Source organism: Papilio machaon, chromosome 2 (assembly GCF_912999745.1).
Source record: "Papilio machaon chromosome 2, ilPapMach1.1, whole genome shotgun sequence".
Classification (NCBI taxonomy): Eukaryota; Metazoa; Arthropoda; class Insecta; order Lepidoptera; family Papilionidae; genus Papilio; species Papilio machaon.
The window spans coordinates 4,156,070-4,176,947 of record NC_059987.1 but is presented as its reverse complement, the minus strand read 5'-3'; the positions used below and the strand labels follow the sequence as shown (position 1 = coordinate 4,176,947).

The 20,878-nt window shown below is 32.9% G+C and overlaps 1 protein-coding gene across 1 annotated transcript in view; it reads left to right on the top strand.

Moving 5' to 3' along the window:
- The first annotated feature begins 1,401 nt into the window (after window positions 1-1,401).
- The window catches only part of LOC106718624 (agrin), a 39,616-nt gene continuing 20,139 nt past the window's right edge, over window positions 1,402-20,878 (top strand). The window contains exons 1-5 of the mRNA XM_045682535.1: window positions 1,402-1,478; window positions 4,113-4,969; window positions 14,519-14,554; window positions 18,532-18,741; window positions 18,990-19,199. Of these exons, the coding sequence (XP_045538491.1) occupies window positions 4,174-4,969; window positions 14,519-14,554; window positions 18,532-18,741; window positions 18,990-19,199 (1,252 nt within the window). The 5' untranslated portion in view covers window positions 1,402-1,478; window positions 4,113-4,173. The remainder of the gene's footprint in view (window positions 1,479-4,112; window positions 4,970-14,518; window positions 14,555-18,531; window positions 18,742-18,989; window positions 19,200-20,878) is intronic.

Genomic DNA, 20,878 nt, shown 5'->3' with positions numbered 1-20,878 from the left:
ACTCGAGTCCAACGTTCAGTTTGCATTACCTATTCATAGTTGGCGAGGGCGATGAAAAACGGCAAGAACGTTGTTGAGTTTTTAGATAAAAAAAGTTAAGTTAATGCACGGCGACTTTTAAATTATAGCATTCTTGTTGTCGGCACATTGTTTGGGCGGCGCAGCGGTAGCGGAGCAGCGGTGCAGCAGCAGTTAGGTAGTTTTATCTCACACAATTTCAATTTTTCATCTGCAGCTGTCAGCTCGGCGGCGGCAGATAAGTAACGTCCGCGTTCTCGTCGCATCCCGGCATAAAAGTTTGTTCGCCGCCAGTTTGTTCGCTCCACTTGCTTTTATAAAGTTTTTGTATGTACCGTCATCTATATCAATAATTCTTGCGATTCTCACTCACACTCAATCGATAGGTGGCGATGAAACTGTTCGCTTTATTAGAAACGATAAACAAGGGATGCGAAGGTTCCCGTGCCAATTGTATACATCTGATCGGCGATGTGTCCCCGAGCGCCGTTCGCATCCAGACGCACGAAGCTCCATGAAATTCGGCTGTCATTTTTCTGAGTCTCGTTTGGGAGCTATATGATATGTCGACGTAGTTTGTCAATCTTGAATACTTGAAAAAAGTAGGTTACGAAGAATCATTTTGATGTATTGAGGTCAAACAGTGCTTTACCCGTGCGTATATTTCTACGTTCATATAACACACGTAAACGTTTCATCTTTTATAGCGAGAAATAAAAGATTTTTATGTCACTGAAATACTAGTGTATCTACTCAGTGCATGCTTTATACACTTAGCCTTATTGTTTCCATTAATGCTCGGCAGTACGTAAACAATACTGCGATGGATCGTAACATATAGGTCTGTATATTATGTTTGTACGTACTTATGCTCGATGTTTGCTTTCGTGGAACGAGTCTTTATATTTAAGTAGATGTTTACTCGACTACGGTAGTTTGTATTTACCATTAAGGAACTGCGAGCGCGTCGCTGAATGCAAACAATAATGTATAACAAGTCAATCACCGAGCATTGTTCGGGGGTGGGATGAACGAATGTCACTGCGAAGTTTTGATTTAAGTTGTTTACTGTTATTTTACAGACAGTTAATTAAAGCTACAAGTTCTTAGTTTGACTTGTGGTAACTTTTACACCGATAACAACATTAATGAAAACTCGGGATTTGGGCGGAATAGCGGTGACAGGGTTGGGGGCGCGAGGGCGGGCGGGGTTCGGTGTACGGGCGGCCGGCAGTTCGCGCCGCGTCGTCTCGACGAGGTTACGTTGCGTTGCAAAACGCCGTCCTCGGCCGGACGACTCTCGACATCGCGTATCTTAATATCAACTCGACATACTGTATCACCCCTTTCTGTACTCTGCTATGGAAACAGTATCCTTGAAACGTTATTATAACACGACTGTGTACAGTGGATACCAGTGATTGTGTTTTCTTTTCGTATTTGCCATGTCGAAGACATAGGTCTGTAGGTTGGTTTCAGGTGCAGTGCTCGTCTAAATACCACAATTTAAATGGGAGAATATTCAATGAAAACAGTCTTTAAGTTACCATGGTGCCATTTACACTAAAGCATAATTGTTTGTGTATATATTTTAATACACAAATATTAAAAAAAACCTATTTTTAAAACGTAAACGTAAAACGTTTTTATGTGCATAAATTCATATTTATAGTAATACTAGTAGAGTACACACCAATTTCTAAGCAAAATTAATGTTAATTTTGTATTAATTCATTCATAAAATTGAATTGATTATAACTTAAATCTTTTTGCATTAGATAAGGCTTAAAAACTATATACAGTACATTATCAAATTGTGCTTATAATTGTTTAGTTTCTAAAAAAAACATTTATAACGTACAAACGAAAGATTTTTTAATTTATACATAAAAAAAATTGGTAGAACCTTAAATAGAAATGGAATTATGCTATCAATTACAGATTCGATTGGTCAAACATATAATAAAATATAAAAAGTCAATAAAAAATTATGTAAAATTAATAACAATTGACAAATACGAAGCAGTTTCAAAGTTCTCTGATTTGGTGCGGAAGGCTCGCGGGCAGTCAATCGCCGGCCAATCAGTTATCTTAATCCTTAACTTTCATCATAACCTTTCCCCTTACCCTTATCAACGTAAGTGTTACATACAGTATGATTAGGAGTATGGATAAGGACTACTTACAAAGGGGCATTTATTTCGACAAAGATAACTCTTTATCGCTCACCAACATCCTAGAAACTTTTTTGGATGTTAAACAATTCCAAATTTAAATATTTCTTATAACCATCTAAACATTATATATACATAAAATTGTATTGTCTGTATGTAATATTAAAATATTTTTTTTATATTTCGCTCACACAAGTATTTACTCCCCTGACTCATAACTGAAAACCAATTTTGCAAAGATTGAGAGATTGAATTTTAACGAGTAACTTTAATGGAAAGTAGTTGATATATCGGGAGTATATTAGTAGAGTTATATAGTGTATATTGCGGATAACAACTAGTTCTAGGACATAGTTCACTACAAAAAACATAACAGGATTCGAACCCACCACAAAAAGATCAGTAATCACCGCACTTAACAATTAGGGTAGCCTAACAGACTGCGAGGTAGCGTATTGAAATATTGTAATGTTGAAACTCGCCCGGGGCAGCAACACCGAGATACGTTCTGGAGTAACACGATTGAAAAGTTTTGTTTTATAATAAAGTTGATTATTCAATTAGATCTGTAGTTTATGGAGTAATTACTCTAACTGTTAGAGTTTGCTATTGCTTCTAAACTTTTCATCGTTGGTTCGTTTACTATGTTTAAATATTTGCTCGAATTTAAAATTTGATTTTTACAAACAAACCTTTACAAGCTGTTTCTTTGTATTTTTTAATGAAGATAATAATTGTTTTTAAATTATAATATGAATGTCCTTAAGATAAAGGATACACACGAAACAAATATTCAACTAAATGATGTACACACACTTAAGACATAAGTATATGAAACATTTTTTAATTTACGTTTATTTAAAGCAAAATTAATTAGCAATTCACGCTGGCATCACATATAATATAATCACTTTAACAAAGTGCATAAAATATGCGCTTCAGTAAAGTTTAATGATTTGCATAAATTTTCACGCGATCAGATGTATACATATTATACATTCTTGTTATGTATTCTTGTAACTTCGACCTAGATTATAGATGACATTAAACCGAATACTTATAAATATGGGACACCATAGTATATGATACTTTTTATAATTAATATTATATTAAATCATGTATATATTTCAAGGATATAGAATGGGTAAATAATAGATGGTATGTAATTTTAATAGCAAAAAGTTAAAATGACATCCTTGTATTCTTCAGCGGGACCTTTCCATGCCTATACTCGTAATATTTGAGTAAAGATAAAACAATATGTTACAAGCAAACGTATTTGGTTCGTAATTCTATCTGAATCAAACGAAACCCAACTTTATGTAATGACTTTTGTTTGTTTTTCATTAAATTAATTAGAACGGATTATACTACGTATCGCAGGGATTTAAAGCTAACTTAGGTATCGATCCAACAAAAAGGTCGAAGACCTTGTTACTAAAGACCTTAATAGAATAACGAAAATAAACGTAACTAGTTCGAAAGAAATACATTTTCCACTAAAGTATGTACTATCCCGACATATTTTTTTAAATCTTGAGTCTTCTTAAATCGATTTTATGGAAGTTGCGATTATCAAATCAAGAGAATAGGTATACGGCTAATTTAATTTTGGCACGTTTATTTACCCACGTGTACGGTGCCCTTTGTTACACAAAAGATAAATACTTCGAATTCAAGAGCAGTAATGTAGATAAATATATATTCTACCTTATAACTTTCCGCTTGCGAGTGTAACAAATAACAAAATCAACAAAGTTTACCAAACTACAAACCTACCTTCCTGCACTATCATCTATCAATGAACTTTGTTTCGTGTTCGATAAAAGCTTTTCTTTAAATTAATCTGATTGTATTAGGATTGTTAGATGTTAACTTTAGTTTCTTTGGCATCATGGTATCGGAAAACAATTTTTGCAGCTAAGCTAAGATGACCCACTTAGAGGGAAATAACAGCAAATGAACCGATCGGGTACAAAAGATGAACAGGCCGGGCTACGATTATACAGTGCCTGCAACAAACACATATTATGCAACAAGCAATAACCGACCGCCGCAATATGAGCGCGGATATGGGCAACTTACAGCGGTTCCCCTTTACAGTCCTACTTCGCACCCGCTTTCAAATTACGCAGATGTATACGAGGGTAACAACGATACAACCCTCAGAGCGGAAGAGAGGCATTGGTATATAGAAAACCATAAGAACCTACAACCGAACTATGATATTAATAACGACCCAATACCTCAAGAAGCAAAAATTAAGAAAGAAGAAGAGAAAAAAGCTGATATCCAGCCAGTGAGAAGGACAGATGGAACACAGGCGAGACAAAGGAGGAAAGAGGACCGTTGTTCATGTGAGTGTTGGCCGACTTCAGACAATAATGCAGTACAGGATAGCGCTGGCAATGAAACGACTAGATCTCTATCCGGAGTAGATATAGTCGCGTCGTACGGAGTCTACGGGAATCCTCAAGATGAAGATAGTTCAGGGTTCGCACGATTGTCGGAAAAGAATGCAGCTTTTGGGCAAAGGAGTGATGCACCTGTTCAAGGTGTAATTGTAAACCAGCAAGGAAATAGTGCTGTTATACGTTCGACTCCGTCATCCGACTCTGCATGTGGCAAATGTTGCATTTGGTCTTCTAATGAGAACCCTTCTAATTCAGAAGACTACTGCTGGATACATTACTGTAGGCCAGCGCTTATCGTTCTACTCCTATTGTTCTTTCTGGTATTGCTGGGCGTCTCAACAGGGTTTTTATTGACAAATAATTGTAAGTATATGAAGAGTTTATAAATAGTTAGTTTAGAAATAGTATTTTTTAATAGCGCTTGTCCACGTTTAAATATGTATAGTTTGATACAATTAAGTCTAGAATATTAGTTTTTAATGTCCATGTCTCAAACCATTAAATTATCGCAATTTATTTCGTATTACTTGTTTGCGTAATTTTCTTAAGCGATGTTGTTAACGACTGTCTTTCTAATATTAATCTTATGAAAACATTTTACTATCACATATTTAAAATGTTATTTTTTTCCTTATAGTACTTAGTTGAAATTTTTGTTCTAAATTTAGCTTATTGTTCTTCCGTTGTTCCAATCTATGCTGCTAGAATTTTGCCGGAGTACGGTATACTTACTTACTACTACTAAGAAAATGGAACGACCGTGAAATCGGCCGACCCAGTTCATAACAGATGTTACCACTGCGTAGTTCTTCTAATGTTTAATGATTAATATCATCTGCGTACATCAGAAGGTGAAGTAGCAGTAGTAGATTAAGATAATGGTCTCCGTATTATTTATCTTTTTTTGATTAAGGGAAGAATCAATATTGAGTTACAAAAACATAAAATAATGTATTCTAACTTTTATTTGATTAAGCTTCTTATATGAAGTAACAATCTGCTTATTTGCATTACTTAGATAAAAACTTGATAGCTCCAATTATTTCCAAGCTATATCACGGCTATTAGAACCATATATAAAAATACATACTAAATTATTAAATATACTAGCTATCGCCCGCGACTTCTGAATTACTACGACTATCGAATTCTGTTCTGGAGCTACCTAAGAAAGAAACATCAAATGATCGAAACTTTCGTATTTTTAATATTAAAGTAAGAAGTAAGATTAAATTACATAATATGTATAATGTGAATGTGCAGATGTTAACATATACGAGTATATAGCTTATACATTTAGTGTAAGGATAGTGGATAGCTTTATGTCTGTTATTTCATTTTGATTTCGTTGAAATGAAATAGCGAGGTGTGTTGAGGCCGTGGTTGAGGGTAACTGGGTACGTACCGCTCGTTTTTCTCCTTGACAGAACATTTATTTTAGCGCCACTTCGGGTGCTATGTAGAGGATTTTCAAATTGCATTTAAACTATTTGATTTAAGAATGCTGTTTAAGTATTCATTGAATAAATTGAACCGAATCGAAAATGAGTTGTGTGATTTTATGCAATGAAATTACTGTAAAGACATATTATATATGCAATGCTCATTAAAATTTACAAACTAGCAGTTGCCCGCGACTTCATCTGCGCGGTATTAAAACATATCTAGCAATAAATGTCCTATGTCAACTGGGGACAGGGTAGCTTTCCAATAGTGAGAGAAAGAATTTTTCGAATCAGTTAAGAATTTTCGGATCTGATACAATGCAAAACAAACAAACAAACAATCAAATCTTTCCTCTGTGTAATATTTAAGTAGCATTATTTCGCATTGGATAAAAAAAAAACTTATAGCTCTAAAAGAAACAGGCCATCCTGTATACTTTGACATTTACAATATTTCTAAGATTTAATACTGGTGATTGTTATTACATAGACCTTTTATTGTAAATGATATTATTTTATAATTTCATCACCAAACTTAGACAATACTGATTAGTTCCGTGGCCTCTCCTTTATACGTGGAACACGTACTCATTTGAATTCACAAATTGCTGGCAGTCTCCATTTACTTAGAGACTCGTCGATTAACTTTTAATTACTGAAGCGAAAACTTTGCTTTGTTTACACTCCTTATTATTACTAATTATGTTGCGCCTTCAAGTTATTGAAAATTATTAATTTCTTTTGTAAAAGTCTTTTATGTTTATTTATCTTCGAGATAATTTTATTTATGTTTATAAATGATAATTAAACAAGAAATAAATTAATTGTTAAGATTTAAATTAAAAAAAAATTTTTTATATTCTTCTAAAATTAGTCAATGAACTAATGGCATAAATTCAAAAGAACCACAATATTGTTGCACACTTGTTTTAGAAAAAAAAACATACATAGAGAACTTTTCACGCTATTTGAGTTTGAATGGATATTTCATTGAAAAATGAGTGACGTTCCACTCCGAGAATAGGTCTGCGTCATTCAAAAAAGTAGTCGAAGTGTAACTAGAAATAACGCGGGTTTTATACAAATACGTTGTAGCGAAAATAATCATAACTCGCTTTATTTACGCGTGAATTTACTAACATTTACTTCATAAATAATTTCATTTTATAACATGGCTCAGCTATGATCCTGTAAATTGTTAGAATGGAAAAGGCAACACAAGTTTGGAATATTACATACACAAGCATTAGGCAAGAGCTTTCTGGGTGGTATATTTTATGAATGTAAAACAGATATTTGGCCAACAGTCACTTCTATAATAATCTTATCTTTAAATCTATATTCAGTCGCCATTTGATATAATATTTGCTTAACGTATTTTCCTTCCTTCTTTTTCTTATTTCTCGGATCATCTATTTATAAAAATCGTCTTCTCATCAATTATTCGGACTGGTGAGCGTTTATTATAGAAATTCTTTGTTTATATAACAATTGAAAATTAATACAAAAAAATCACGAACGTAACCCAGAGGAATAGGTAGAGTTCACTTCACAAAATTATTAATTCTTACATTAATTGGTATCTTTCAATAATTAATTTTATAAATAACTAAGCAAATAAAATACTAATGTGAATAAGAACAAAGAGAATTTTTAATTGTAAAAATAACACACGTAAAAAATAGAAGTACAAATCCGCTTTAAAAAGAAGAAATAAGCTAGCACATTTCGCTAACGCAAACAAAAGGAATAGCGTTTTCAAATCTAATAACGTGTTTTAATTTAAACTGTGCCAGCTACGCAATATTCGTTACGATATGCAGATCTGTTAAACGAATAAACGAATTGTAACAACGGAATAAAAGCGTGAAGAGTTGTTTGAGCCCTGTGCTATAGACTGTCGAAAAGTCGAAACGATTCGTTCACTGTATTTTTTTTATCAAGAGAATTAATTTCCACCGGGCGGCGGCTGGGGACTGATTCACGAGTCACGTTCAATTTTAGCTTTGGAAGCTGAGCGCAAATGGCTAATCGATCGGTTAATTTTCACACCGTTTGAACGCAAAATTCTTATGGAATTTAAGATTGGAAAATATAGACCCGCGTTTACTTCGGCTACATTCGTAAAACGAATTTGCACGGCTCTTGAAGGGAGATTTTTTCATTTCCTTTAATTTCGAAGAGATAATAATTGAATTTTGACGAAGAATCTTTACGAGAAATTGGTTTATCCATTACAATGGTAGCTATTGTAAGAAATAAAATAATTCCTTGTACTTCTTCAATTTAATGGACTCCTTTCTTTATTAACGACATATGCAGATTGACCGTTTTTTGAGCATTACTTTTATAGTTATTAAATATTACATTTGAAAATATAATCTAAATATCATCACCACGCAGTATCACTTCGTTACCATAGTCGCATATTCCGAAAATATGTGTGTAATCTGCTTAGAATAGTTTCATAGCAGTAAATAAAAAGAATACACTAGTATTTTTAACAAACAAAATAGGCTCACTTACTCCCTTCTAAAGAAACATTGAATTATACTGTAGCTGAAGAGAATTTTTCAACTAAGGAAAAGTAATCTCCATATCCCAGGGCGAACCTTTTGGTGTAAGCATTTTTCACCTTATTTAATCCATTGTTTTTGAGATGTTCTAAGAACCATACCATATACCATTTACTTTATATGGTGACAAATTCTATATATGTAAAATATGTGATATGTATTTAATCCGTACAAAGCAATTTTTTACATAGTTAAGATTACAATCAAACGTCAAAATATCAAAATGTAAAATCCGTAAAATGTCCCTTAAAAAAATTAAGCTAATAACAATGAACAATCTAATGAAAATCGTTAAGACTCGTTCAATAAAATTGTTAGCGGTCTTTACAATAAATCGATAACATTATTAGATTATCAACAGATGTCGGCAGTAGTTCGGTTGTAGGTCAAAGTTTATGAATCACGCAAAGCCCCGCGCCGTGTCCTGCTCTGACAAATAATTGAGTATGAACTTTGATTTTTAAAAGACAGGACCTGTCAAACTCACGTATTCCCCGCTGTCAAATAATAACGAATTATAAGTTCTAAACTTGCTTCCTTGTGTTATGTGTAAAGGTAAAAAACATTGAGTCAGTATTTGTTCATAAACACAAATGTGTCAAAATAATATGCACATTTGTGTTTGTGATCTTTAGCTGTCAACTGTGTCATCTTTATGTGTCGAAATTTTTCTAGCCTACTGCGGCTCTTTGCCTAGTCCGTCTATCTATAGTCAAAGTGTATGAAGCAATAATTTATAAAACGATAATGAAAATGACGAACGGTTGGACGGCACGCAGCTTTTTACTTTAATAAGTGCCACCTGGCCGTTTACAAAAAGCAGCATAAGTGGTAATTGGACATGTAAAGTGCTGTTAAAATTAATTGCTGTCTTTGCGCTTTAAAATATAAATGTGCAAATAGTTATTGACTCAGTTGTAATTCGTAAAGTATAGAAATCAAGTTGATTGTTCAGATATTTTGATATCAATCTTGACGAGATTAGGAATCCATAAATAAAAGACGATTTAAAAACAAACGGTTACAGCTCTCAGAGTGTACTGAAATTACAAAAGGTTTTGTTCAATTCAAATTGAAAACTCCTTCAGAAGTCTTTGAAATAAGAAATTCGATTATTTTGATACAACTATTTATCAATATTTTTCTTGGAACCGAGTTGGAAAAATAAAACGAATGTCATCGCACTTACATCATGTATTCTGCCAGTAAATTGTTATGAGCACACGAAGATGACAAGGCATACAGATAGCGACCAAGTGCGTGATTAGGTTTGACACTCGTAATATCCGGCTACCACCCTGCCATTGCCCAACATTGTCCAACATTGCCCACCGCTGCCCACCGCTGCCCACCGATGATATCAATTTCAATTTGTTGCGCCGCCATCAGCCCCAGCTTCATTCGTTGTCTGAATCGATTTCACTCGTTTCCTCTTACGTTACATCCTACCGGACTTAATCTCGAAATTCTCGATTGAAACGCTCCTTCGATATTGCACATGATATCTATTTAATGTCAGGTTTTATCAAAATAAAAAATGTTTTTTTTTTCTTTCGGTATAAGATATTTTTACATACATATATACTCGTATTAAGAATCATATATACCATATAGAAATATAGTTCCCGGACACTTTGGCAAACTTTCTACTAACGTCGTTACAAAAAGGGACGTAAGAACTATTTAATTGTTGCTTGATTTTAATTGCTTGTATAATTTTTTCTTCATTAAGAATGTGGATGTGTATACACATTATATTTTATAAATATATTATGTTTATGAAAATACATCTATTTACCTTATCATCGCCATAACTATTTTTTTTTAATTCATTAAAAAAAATTACGCAATAAAATATTACTCCTGTAAGCATTCCGAAGAACCAAAATAAAGATTTACGTTTTAAATACGTACGTGTTTTATTTTCTTTTTGTCTCCCTTTAAACTTTACAAATAAAAGCTAGGAAAAAGAAAATATTTAAGGATGTCCTTGTAAGAAAATTTCTTCAGGAAAACGACTATAGATCACATTGTCACAATTAATATATTAAGACTGAATGAAGTTGATGATATTTATCGGTATTTCTACGTATTTAATTTGCATTTGTATTAAATCATGTTGCAACAAATATTTATACAATGTAAATAATGTTCGTATAAAATATGTACATACTGTACGGAACAAAATCCAACTTCAACAAAAAATGTTGAGTTATTCTAGTTCGAGCGCATAATATATGAGATGTTCTAGACGCTTAAAGTCCGTAGAATTTTAATGTACTGTTTGAAGTCGGTCCAAGAGTGATCAGTTCAATTTTTCTTATAGTGAAATTTGTTATGCCGTTGTTATTTTATTTACGACACCGATTTCTCACATTTTAAATTGAATAATTCAATCTACAATTATTTTCAAAGATTTATTTAAGTATTAGACAAGGTATGTCCATAATAAATAATAGCAAATTCTTTTCTTAACAAATACTGAGTACTGAATATTCAACTATTATTACCGTTTGGATCAACTTAGCCAAAAGCCATGTTCTATCGTAAAAACTACTCTAAGTACAGAATAAGTAATGCAACGACGATAGACGAGAAAGTCAAGGTTACCTTGTAAAATAAAAAAATAATACAATAGTAGTGAGACAATAATAAAAGTAGTTGCTCGTGTTATATGTAGCCAGTAACTACAACAAACAGGTACGCTAAACGCACTTAGTAAGTTCGTAGCAATGTAGCAGGCATTGCACGTAGCACCGATAACTACGTACTCGTACGTTTTTGAGAAATACTCAATCGAGTTTGTAGTTTAGTAACATGTCATCCCATATCTCTCTAACATAGTACATACAGAGAACGGATTCGTTTAACACGTGACTGGTCACCCGGCCGTTGTTTAATAGGATCGTATATGTAAAGGACAGGCGCGGTCTGCGTCCAACCAATTTGCAATAAAACAATACTGTGCACGGGGCCAGTACCGCGATACAACTGGACCTCTTGTATTTTATATTATCCCAACCGCGGGACCATTAGCTGTAACCTCTGTCACATTCCCAAATGTTTTCCTACCTAAGCGAAATTAATTCCCACCGCCAGATATCCTTCTTTTGAATAAAGGTTTTCTCTACGTTTTAGACGCTTTTGCTCTTTTTTACCCGAATTGAAATGTAAGTAAACTAGAATAAAGTCTTGGGAATATTAGAAATTGTTTTTTTTTTTAAATAATTGTATTCATAATGAATAATTATTACTGAAACTTCAACGGACTATTAAAACAAAAAACATAATTAGGTTAAAGTTTCCATATTCGTTCATTTAGTTTATTGCATAAAGAAATTTTAAGTTATTCATTCGAATTCAGTGCATGTAAACTTATAAATATTTACTTAATATATTTTTCTGTGTACGCAAGCACTTAATGCTTTTGTTTCTGTTTGCTTTTTATTTATTAAAATTCTATAAATTATTCGCAATTCATTTGTTTGTTATTTTCACCGAAGCGAAATAATTAAAACAAAAATACGAGTATATCACCATAAAGATTCATCATCATGGGTGATCAAATATCATGATTATTTTCACCAAGGACATGTAGCCCGTACTTAAATCTTCTAGGATTATCCACGGCAATGTTTCTTAAGCCAGAGTATTGACAACTTTGTCCTCGCGGAATTAAAAAAATAAACTTAATTAGTAGCATATGTGTTCTACCAGACTGTGTTCCACATCAATGCAAAATTTCATCGAAATTCATGCAGTCGTTCTAGAGATACCTTGTAACAAACATCCATCCATTTATCTAAATATTCACATTTATAACATTAGTAAGATTAGTTTAAGGCTCATTATGAACTTAGCGTGAAGAATCCGATGTCGTGATGTGTTCAATAGTCATCAAGTCAAAGTAAGTCGGAATATAAAATGTTATATTTTAGTTTCATCGAAGCTACATTGCCTTTTCTAATAAATAATCGCATGGTTCAATAATCGATTAGACAATTAGTCGTTCAATCGGATATAAACCTACGGACCGAGTCTCCAGTCTATAATTATTACATTACCAGGAAACGTCTGATTTTCCAATTTACAAGTGTTTCTATGTATTTGAAATCGGTTTATATAATTTTAAATAGATAAATACATTTATATAATCGCATATTAATATGCACAGTGCATTCCAGTGTTGTTATACTTCATCCAAATGTAATCCAACACTGGTTTAATTTGCTGGATTGGAACAATTTAAACTATGCATTAATTTGAAATAAACATACTGATTATAATGTAACCTTAGTACAATTATAAATGCATATGTTTAGATGGATGGATGGATGGATGAAAGTTTGTTTGAAGGTATCTCCGTAATGGCTCAACACATAGATGTAGAACATAGTATGGAAGAACACATATGCTACTTATTATATTTTTAATGCCGCGCGGATAGAGTCGCGGGCGACAGCTAGTTATTTATAATTATACTCTTAAAAAGTAATTAAAGAGTTTCTTTACAAATGGTAGAGATTTATTTTACTCTCGTTAATTTTCGGCTCAATCTGAAAGTACTTAATTAGAAACATGCAACATTCGAATGATACGGTATCCAGATTTGGCGTGTTTGCAGATTTCAACGAACTCAATCACTGACATAAACCACTATAGTACTATGGGAATTTCCAATTAGCTAATGGTGCTTGTTATTTTTTTCACACTTCTAAACGGACAACGAGTATTGGAAACTGTTCTATAACAATTATTAAGAGTGATTTTTGGCCTTCATGAGTGTATTTCAACTACCAGACATCGTAGTTTATGTTGAAGTCTGATTTCGTTTTTGATGATGTAGTTATCGTATATTTATAGAATTAGCAAGTATTCGAAATAAACTTATCGATCAATAGCCATGGACTAAATAATTCTTACTTTAGGGCAATAAAATCTAACATTCATTTATTTAACGTGGTATTCCATTGTTTCTACCTTCCCATTTTGACACTAAATACCTAACTATTCTAATCAAATAATAATCGGTAAATTCCTCAAATTTCCAATTGAACGTACAAAACTACAATTCAGAACTAAAATTAGTTACTAGTGGCAAATTAATCGTTTTTCCTATCTCAACAAATTGACTGTTTCAGTTAAATTATAGCGGACTTGATTTAACCCAGTTCGATGATTAGATTAGAGCGGTTTGCGCTCGAAATAACGAATCGAAACGGATTTACAATTCAAATGTCCATTCAATAACGTGACTATTGCTATAAATATGAAATATGTCAATGAATATCGTCTATTGTTGAACAAATGGAATTATTTGAGAAATTTAACAATATGGATAAAACATATTGCTATTACTCTCATTCTGTTAGTAAAAACAAAGATAACAAAAAATTTTGAAAGCCACACATAGGTTTCCGCATACATTTTAAATCATATTAATATGGCAATGAAGCTAGTTAATTTCACATAGGGTATGGTAAGCGATGGATAAAAGTGCCTTTCAGTTGTTCCTCTGCAGCCGTTAGGTGGTGGTACTAAAGGAGCGTTTGATTTTAACAATCTTATTTCAAAGACCATTAAAAATCGAGTTAAAAAGGTTCTGAAGTGACGACCACGTCTTGACATCTCTAATTTCGTTGATTTCCGAGACCGAAATCCCTGTATACAAAATATTCTTATCTCTGTTTTGTCAAAGATATATCGGGATTCTGGTCTCAGAAACCAACGATTAGTTACTAAAATTTAGTGGTATAAATGTTCAAGAATGTATTGAGCACTAGTATGTTACTATTTAAATGTATTATTTTTTCTGAACCTCATTACTGAGCACAGAGTTTTTTGCTATTAACGCATAATCCACTAATTATAATATAACTTTATTGTTCCAGATTTACATTATCAACCGAGGCCACCTGCTCCGGAAGGTAAATTTCATTGTATAATTAATTAGGATTAAAATTAGAGCCGTCTCTGACAATTTATCTATGTTTACTAGGTAAATTTTCTTAGAACATTTATTAACTAAATGCAATGTTTCAACATTTATAAGACAAGGAAATACAAACGTTTAAAATTAAACTCATTTTCTAATCTAATCTACATTTTTTAGAATTAAAGACTTAATCTGTTTCTGAATTATCTTGTTCTGTTTCTCTTTAGGTTTAACAAATATTTATAAAAAGATTTAAAATTAAACAATCACATAAGAGTTAAAATTCAAAAAAGTATTTGGATAAAATATTTATAAAAGTTACCAGACTTTTAATAAATTCTGCAACCTCGAAAACAAAATCACAGTAATCAAAATTGCTTGATTCAAAGTCAAGAGTAAGTTATCTATTATCCACACTCTTATATTTTGCGGCTGACATTCCGAGTTCGTCGTTGCCGGTGAAATTGCTTTGGTCGGTGACTTTCGAAGGGCAGATCCTTTATAATAGTTTCACACGAGGGCAGAATAGTGAAACAGAGCAGTAAACAGTGCAGTACTACTATTGTTTGAACGCAAAACGTCTAGTACTGTACTGTCCACTGTTCTGACTCAATGCTCCGTCCTCGTGCGAAACAAGTATAAAGACGAAGTCGATTTACTATTTCAACCCTATTATTTTTTGAGGACAGTAGACTAAGGGTGCATTATATTTGAAGCGATTTCTCACTTCTAATTTGTTTACCTTTAGAACTTTTGAAGTCATTCATAATCTAAATTTGTTTTAAATTGAAATCGCAAATTTTAAGTGGTTGTTATTCACTCTTTACATTTGTAGAAATGTTATTGAAAATTTATCATTACTTAATTTGTTTTATATGAAACGCATAATACAATCGGAGCAATGTGTGTGTTTTTTTTAATAAACTACAAATATAGAAAGATTAAAAATTTCTTTTTCTTTTGCTTGTATAATATTTCAAAAGGAAGAACCTGTTACGTTTTAAATTTAATATTATTTGAAGGTGAATTATAGAATGGCGAGTGTGTGCGGCGTGATTCATACGACTTGTGAATTACGTCGACTTCTACGGTTATGAAGCGGCACTGGCGTTTGTCAGGTTTATTTTGGCAATATTGTATAAAATCCTTGGCGAGCTTTGAGTTTAATAAACGCGGCATAGCGAGGGAGGCCTCCTTTGTACCTTTTACCCGTATAACTAGGAATTTAGTACAGGCGCTTATAGATAATTTAAGCAGTTTGCGCGTACCTATCTAAAAAAGGGGCGCGGTGAATATCCTAATTTTGTTTCATTCACGAAGCATCCGCCATCATTTTTATCTTCCCTCCTGCTAACATTTATCTCGGCCTTCTACGGGGAATCGCATTCTGGCATTTTGTTTCTAACGAAATTGTTATTTCCGACTGCTTTCTTTCCTTTAAGCGGATTCGTCAAGCGTCTTTATATAAAAGTCAAGAAAATGAGTTTGCGGCAAAAATCGTGACGTTTGATCTTCTTTCTAGAGAGGTAACTGTAATAAACATTAACAGAATTTCATGTTTCCAAGAGTCAACTCGCTTTGAAGTGAGAAATGAAAGTAATATTGTGAAGTTATTTAATACAGAATTTAGAAATAAAACGTGTTAGAAATAACATTCATCTTTAAATATGTTGAAACAGATTAAGTAGCAAAATTTATTACCTTTTAATCTTTCAAACAATTAATTTGGAGGTTATGCTCGGAAACGCAGATAAGATTTAACAATTAGAATGTTTGAGAGACACATACTTCTCATGGGTTTGGCATGTTTTGGACTTTCATCTATTTCCAATATCGCTTCTATATGGTACATTTAATAAAAGTTAAAATTTCGTCGCTGAGCAACAAATTTTCGCGCGGCGAAATTAACCTCTTTTGAATGAAGAACAAAATTATAAATGAAGTTTAAGTAAACCGCGGCCGTGTGACTCGCGCAATCTCTGCTTAGAATTTTAACAAGGTGATAGCGATCGGTAATCCCCGAAGCCTGCTCCAACACAATGCGGCGGTAAAGCGGATGTTCGCATCTTATTTTAGTCCTCCTTAATAATTTAGTCACGATTCCGTCTTTCCAGGTAGAAAATTGGAAATTGTGTCATTCTTAGGAGTTTGAGGAACGATGCTCATTCAACGACGCAGCTTTTACAAGAGAGCGAAAACATGTTGATTAGACCTATTTGTACTTTCAACACGATTTTACTAAAAGTAATCTAATTAAATACGTTATTTTCTCAGTAAATATTACATACCATTAATAATGACATTAGTATATAAATTTTATAATTAATACACTAGCACATAAAGTAATAAAAGTGAAAATATTCTTGATACATTTTAAGACGTAACTTTTACAAGAGTGATTAGAAATATGTTGAACATATTTCAAGCCAGTATTCTGCCCTGCTAAGCGCAAAAGCGGTATCTCAAAAAAAATCGTAAAATTGATTTTTATGCCATCGGATAGCTTTAAAAAATACGCATCTACTGGACTAAGCCATTTAGCACTATCTTGTTCAAAACGTATGAAAAAACCTTAAGAAAGATTTTTCTATCTCAGTTTTACCATATATCACTAAGGGTGTTAGAGGTATATTAATATTACGTAGGCAACCAGCCGCAAATTTAAATATCGCTAAAATTCTTAAATAAATACACAACTTTTGCACTGTCTCGAATTAAACCGCGTCCATATGTCAGCGAAATGGTTGAAGTTGAAGTTAAAAGAGGCAGTTTTGATATCACCTACAAAACAGGATTCGATCAAAATGCAATTACTGCTAGCATTATAGGAAAAAAAATTTTAAAAAGTCATGTCTTGCCTCCACCAAAAAAGAAAACTGCTCCGGAAGGAATTTCAAGAAACAAAAAAGAAAATATTTTGAAATCTTTTCAAAATATAATACCACAAAATAGAATGTCCTTTTGGAGAGAACTCCCTACTTTTGACTACTAAAATTCCTTCCAAAAACCGTTTGTTTTTAAATATTTTTTTATGTAATTTCAAATTTTAATAATAAAAAAACGTTATATATATACTTTAATTGTTTTTTTTTTTTCAAATAATACATATTTTATTCGATAGAAAATACATTCCTTTTTGTATACACACATGTTTGAGAAGAGCTAACGAAAAAGCGGTATCTCAATTTTAATTCTATAGTTTACTAAGCGGTGTAACCGTATCTCATGAATAAAGTACATTATTATACATTTTTGATAATTTAACTAATGTGATAACAAATACACCCTATATAATATATAAATAATATTTAACAAATAAAAAAAACTATACATAAAGTATATATATAACTATTTTTACATAACTTCAATTATCTCAAAACTCGCTTTCTTTGAGTTACCGCTTTTGCGCTTAGTTGGGCAGTATTGACATTTTAATATTCAATATTCTACATAGTTCTCTCATTTTGTAAATTATACCCACATTCGGGAAAGTAAAAGTCAATACTAAATATTGTGTGCATTACTGTGAAAGACAATTCTTGTGATATCGATTAACACTAGATGGTAATTAATTACATTAAGAACACTATAGAGATATCTTTTTGTTCTTAAAAGAAAAGGGTATTTAGGCAAATAGGACTAAAATAAGGCCTCAGTCACGCAAGTTCATGAAACGAAACGCGGTATTATTTTCACTTCACTCCTGTTTTCTGTGTCGTCGTGGTATTGCTCCGGTCAAAAATCTGTATGTCCTTCATATAAAAATAATATAACAGAACCAGTGCTAAACATACAAACTTAACTGTAACTGCGTCTCCTATTCTGCTTAATCAAAACTTTTAAAATATCAAACACATACCTTCTTATATTAAAAATGTTGTTTCCGAAGTACTCATTGTGCGCATAAATACTTATCAATATAAAGCGTGAAAAGTGTTATATACATACTAAGAAATCCGTGTATTACAGAAGCTTGCGAGAAGACATTTTGCCGATGGGGCGCAGAATGTGTGTCCCTAGGGGACGGGCGCGCGCACTGCGCTTGTCCCGTCTCGTGCCCCGCGACGCAGGTGCCCGTGTGCTCAACGGCGGGTCGCACTTACCGCAACCACTGCTTTTTGCGCAAAGAGGCCTGCGAGAGGAGACTTAATCTACGCGTTAAGCATGAGGGCGAGTGTGGTGAGTACCTATTAATATGAGTTCTACAAAATATTTAGGCTAAACTCGAGTAACATTATACCATAAATCTAGCTCAAAGATTCCAAAACGTTTTTTTTCTCGTAGACCCTTTTCAAAATATGAGTTGTTTTGGGGAATTATATATTTCTTCAATTTTGTTTTCCGGAACTGTTCGCTTGGTCTTTCATCTGGGCATTTTGAGTGTGACAGTTGCCCAGCGCGTGATTTATAAAAAGAAATTGTTTTAGCCGGTGATCCCTGCTCGACTGTAACTTGTCCGTTGGGTGCGCGGTGCACGGTTACCTACGGCCAAGCGGAGTGCAGATGTCCGCGCAGTTGCCAGCGACGCAAGCCTGTCTGCGGTAGCGACGGCAGGGAGTACCCTTCCAGCTGCCATCTAGATAAGCACGCGTGCGACAACCAACTGAACATCACAATACGTTATCATGGAAAATGCGGTGAGTCCATATGCAAAAAACCTAAATATTAAGAAATAACAAAATTTAAAATTGGAAGACAAGAAATTGATACAAAACTCTATACACCATACTCTTTAATCTATAGCCGAATTTTAACATGGGATCAAGTTAATCAAAAGTAAAGTAAGAAATTAAAAAATTTGTTATTCAAGATAATTCGTTACGAACGACGTATATTTAAAATTACAAACAAAAGTAATAAGCCGCCGGAGTATTATTCTCCGTTCTTTTAATGACAAGAATTAATTAAAGCGGCCGTTTGACCGTGTTTCTTTGGACCCCAAGTTTGAGAATCATGAATAGAACTCGTTAAGAAGAGGTCGCTCCTTAATAATAGATGCGAAGTACAAAAAGGGTCAACATTTCATTTCGTCCGTATGAGATGACGCCGCACAGAAATATTGCTATGTTACTTAGGCCCAAGAAACCGTGAAGCCTTCTATTTCACCCTCACTGTTTATTTATGTGTTTAGTAAATATGAAAATAATTCATATAAATCACCATTTTCTTTTATATTTTCGGCAAATTTTTGAACATTAATAGTCGGATCTGTAATTTATTTCTAAGACATTGTCATTAGGTAATTTAATCTAAATTATTATTATCTACGTTTATTATATTACGTTTATATTTTTATTAAAAAAGTGAAAAATGAAAAGTTATTTTCGTTCCTCGCATTTACAAGTTTCTAGCAATGTTGCAATTTTTAACTAGAATCTTAAAGTTTAAAGTTGCTTATACTCCGTATAAACTTTTTGCTACACACATTGGTAGAGTCGCAGTGAAGCAGGTTGCCTATTTGTGCACGAACTTGTCACTATATCCTCACTAATTGACATCACTTGGTGACAAGGTGATACGACGTCCTGTGCGAATTTAACTCGCAAATGGCAGTGGCTTGGACCATGGGTTCACTTACATACAATAACATTAAATTTCAGAAATGAGTATTTTTATGTTTTTAACACTTAGACCTGAAATTGACGAATATACTTATTGAATAACGTGAAGCAAAAGAAATAGAGTAGTATCGCTTGCTTTAAGGTTTTACTTTATTTTATCATAGGTTACAAAAGTTTAAAACTTGAAAGTGAATTTCATTAGAACATTCATGTATATAAAAAGATTATTTTTACAAATCTGTTATCCTGTTTCTTTTATAAATGTAATTTAATCTACTGTGTTTTATATACTCCGGATAGAGTACCTCCGTACCCTTTTCACAGAACTTGTCCCGGAACATTCGATCTCAACTAAATTTGTACAAGACCGAATGCCCGTATATTCCAACTTGCTTTGTGAAATGCCCTCTTTACTTTAGTATTTTGCAATTGTGTTTATATTAAATGATTTTCATTTCATGCCTTACATTTGTCGTGTATAAAATTACCACTTTCTACGCACATGGAAAAAATATTTTTTCCAACCCGAAACATGTTGCGATAAATTAGGTTAGTGAGACTATACATTATACGAGGAGAATAAAATAATGTTGGGTCGTATAGAACATTTATATACACTCGTGTGTAAGCAACTGATATATCCAGGGACCTTAATATTACTAACATGTTCTAATTTTATTTGATGAAATGAGATAATTTAGCAAAGAGTAATTTTGTATTGAAATGAGTAATTAAATTAGATTACGAGGTGTCGC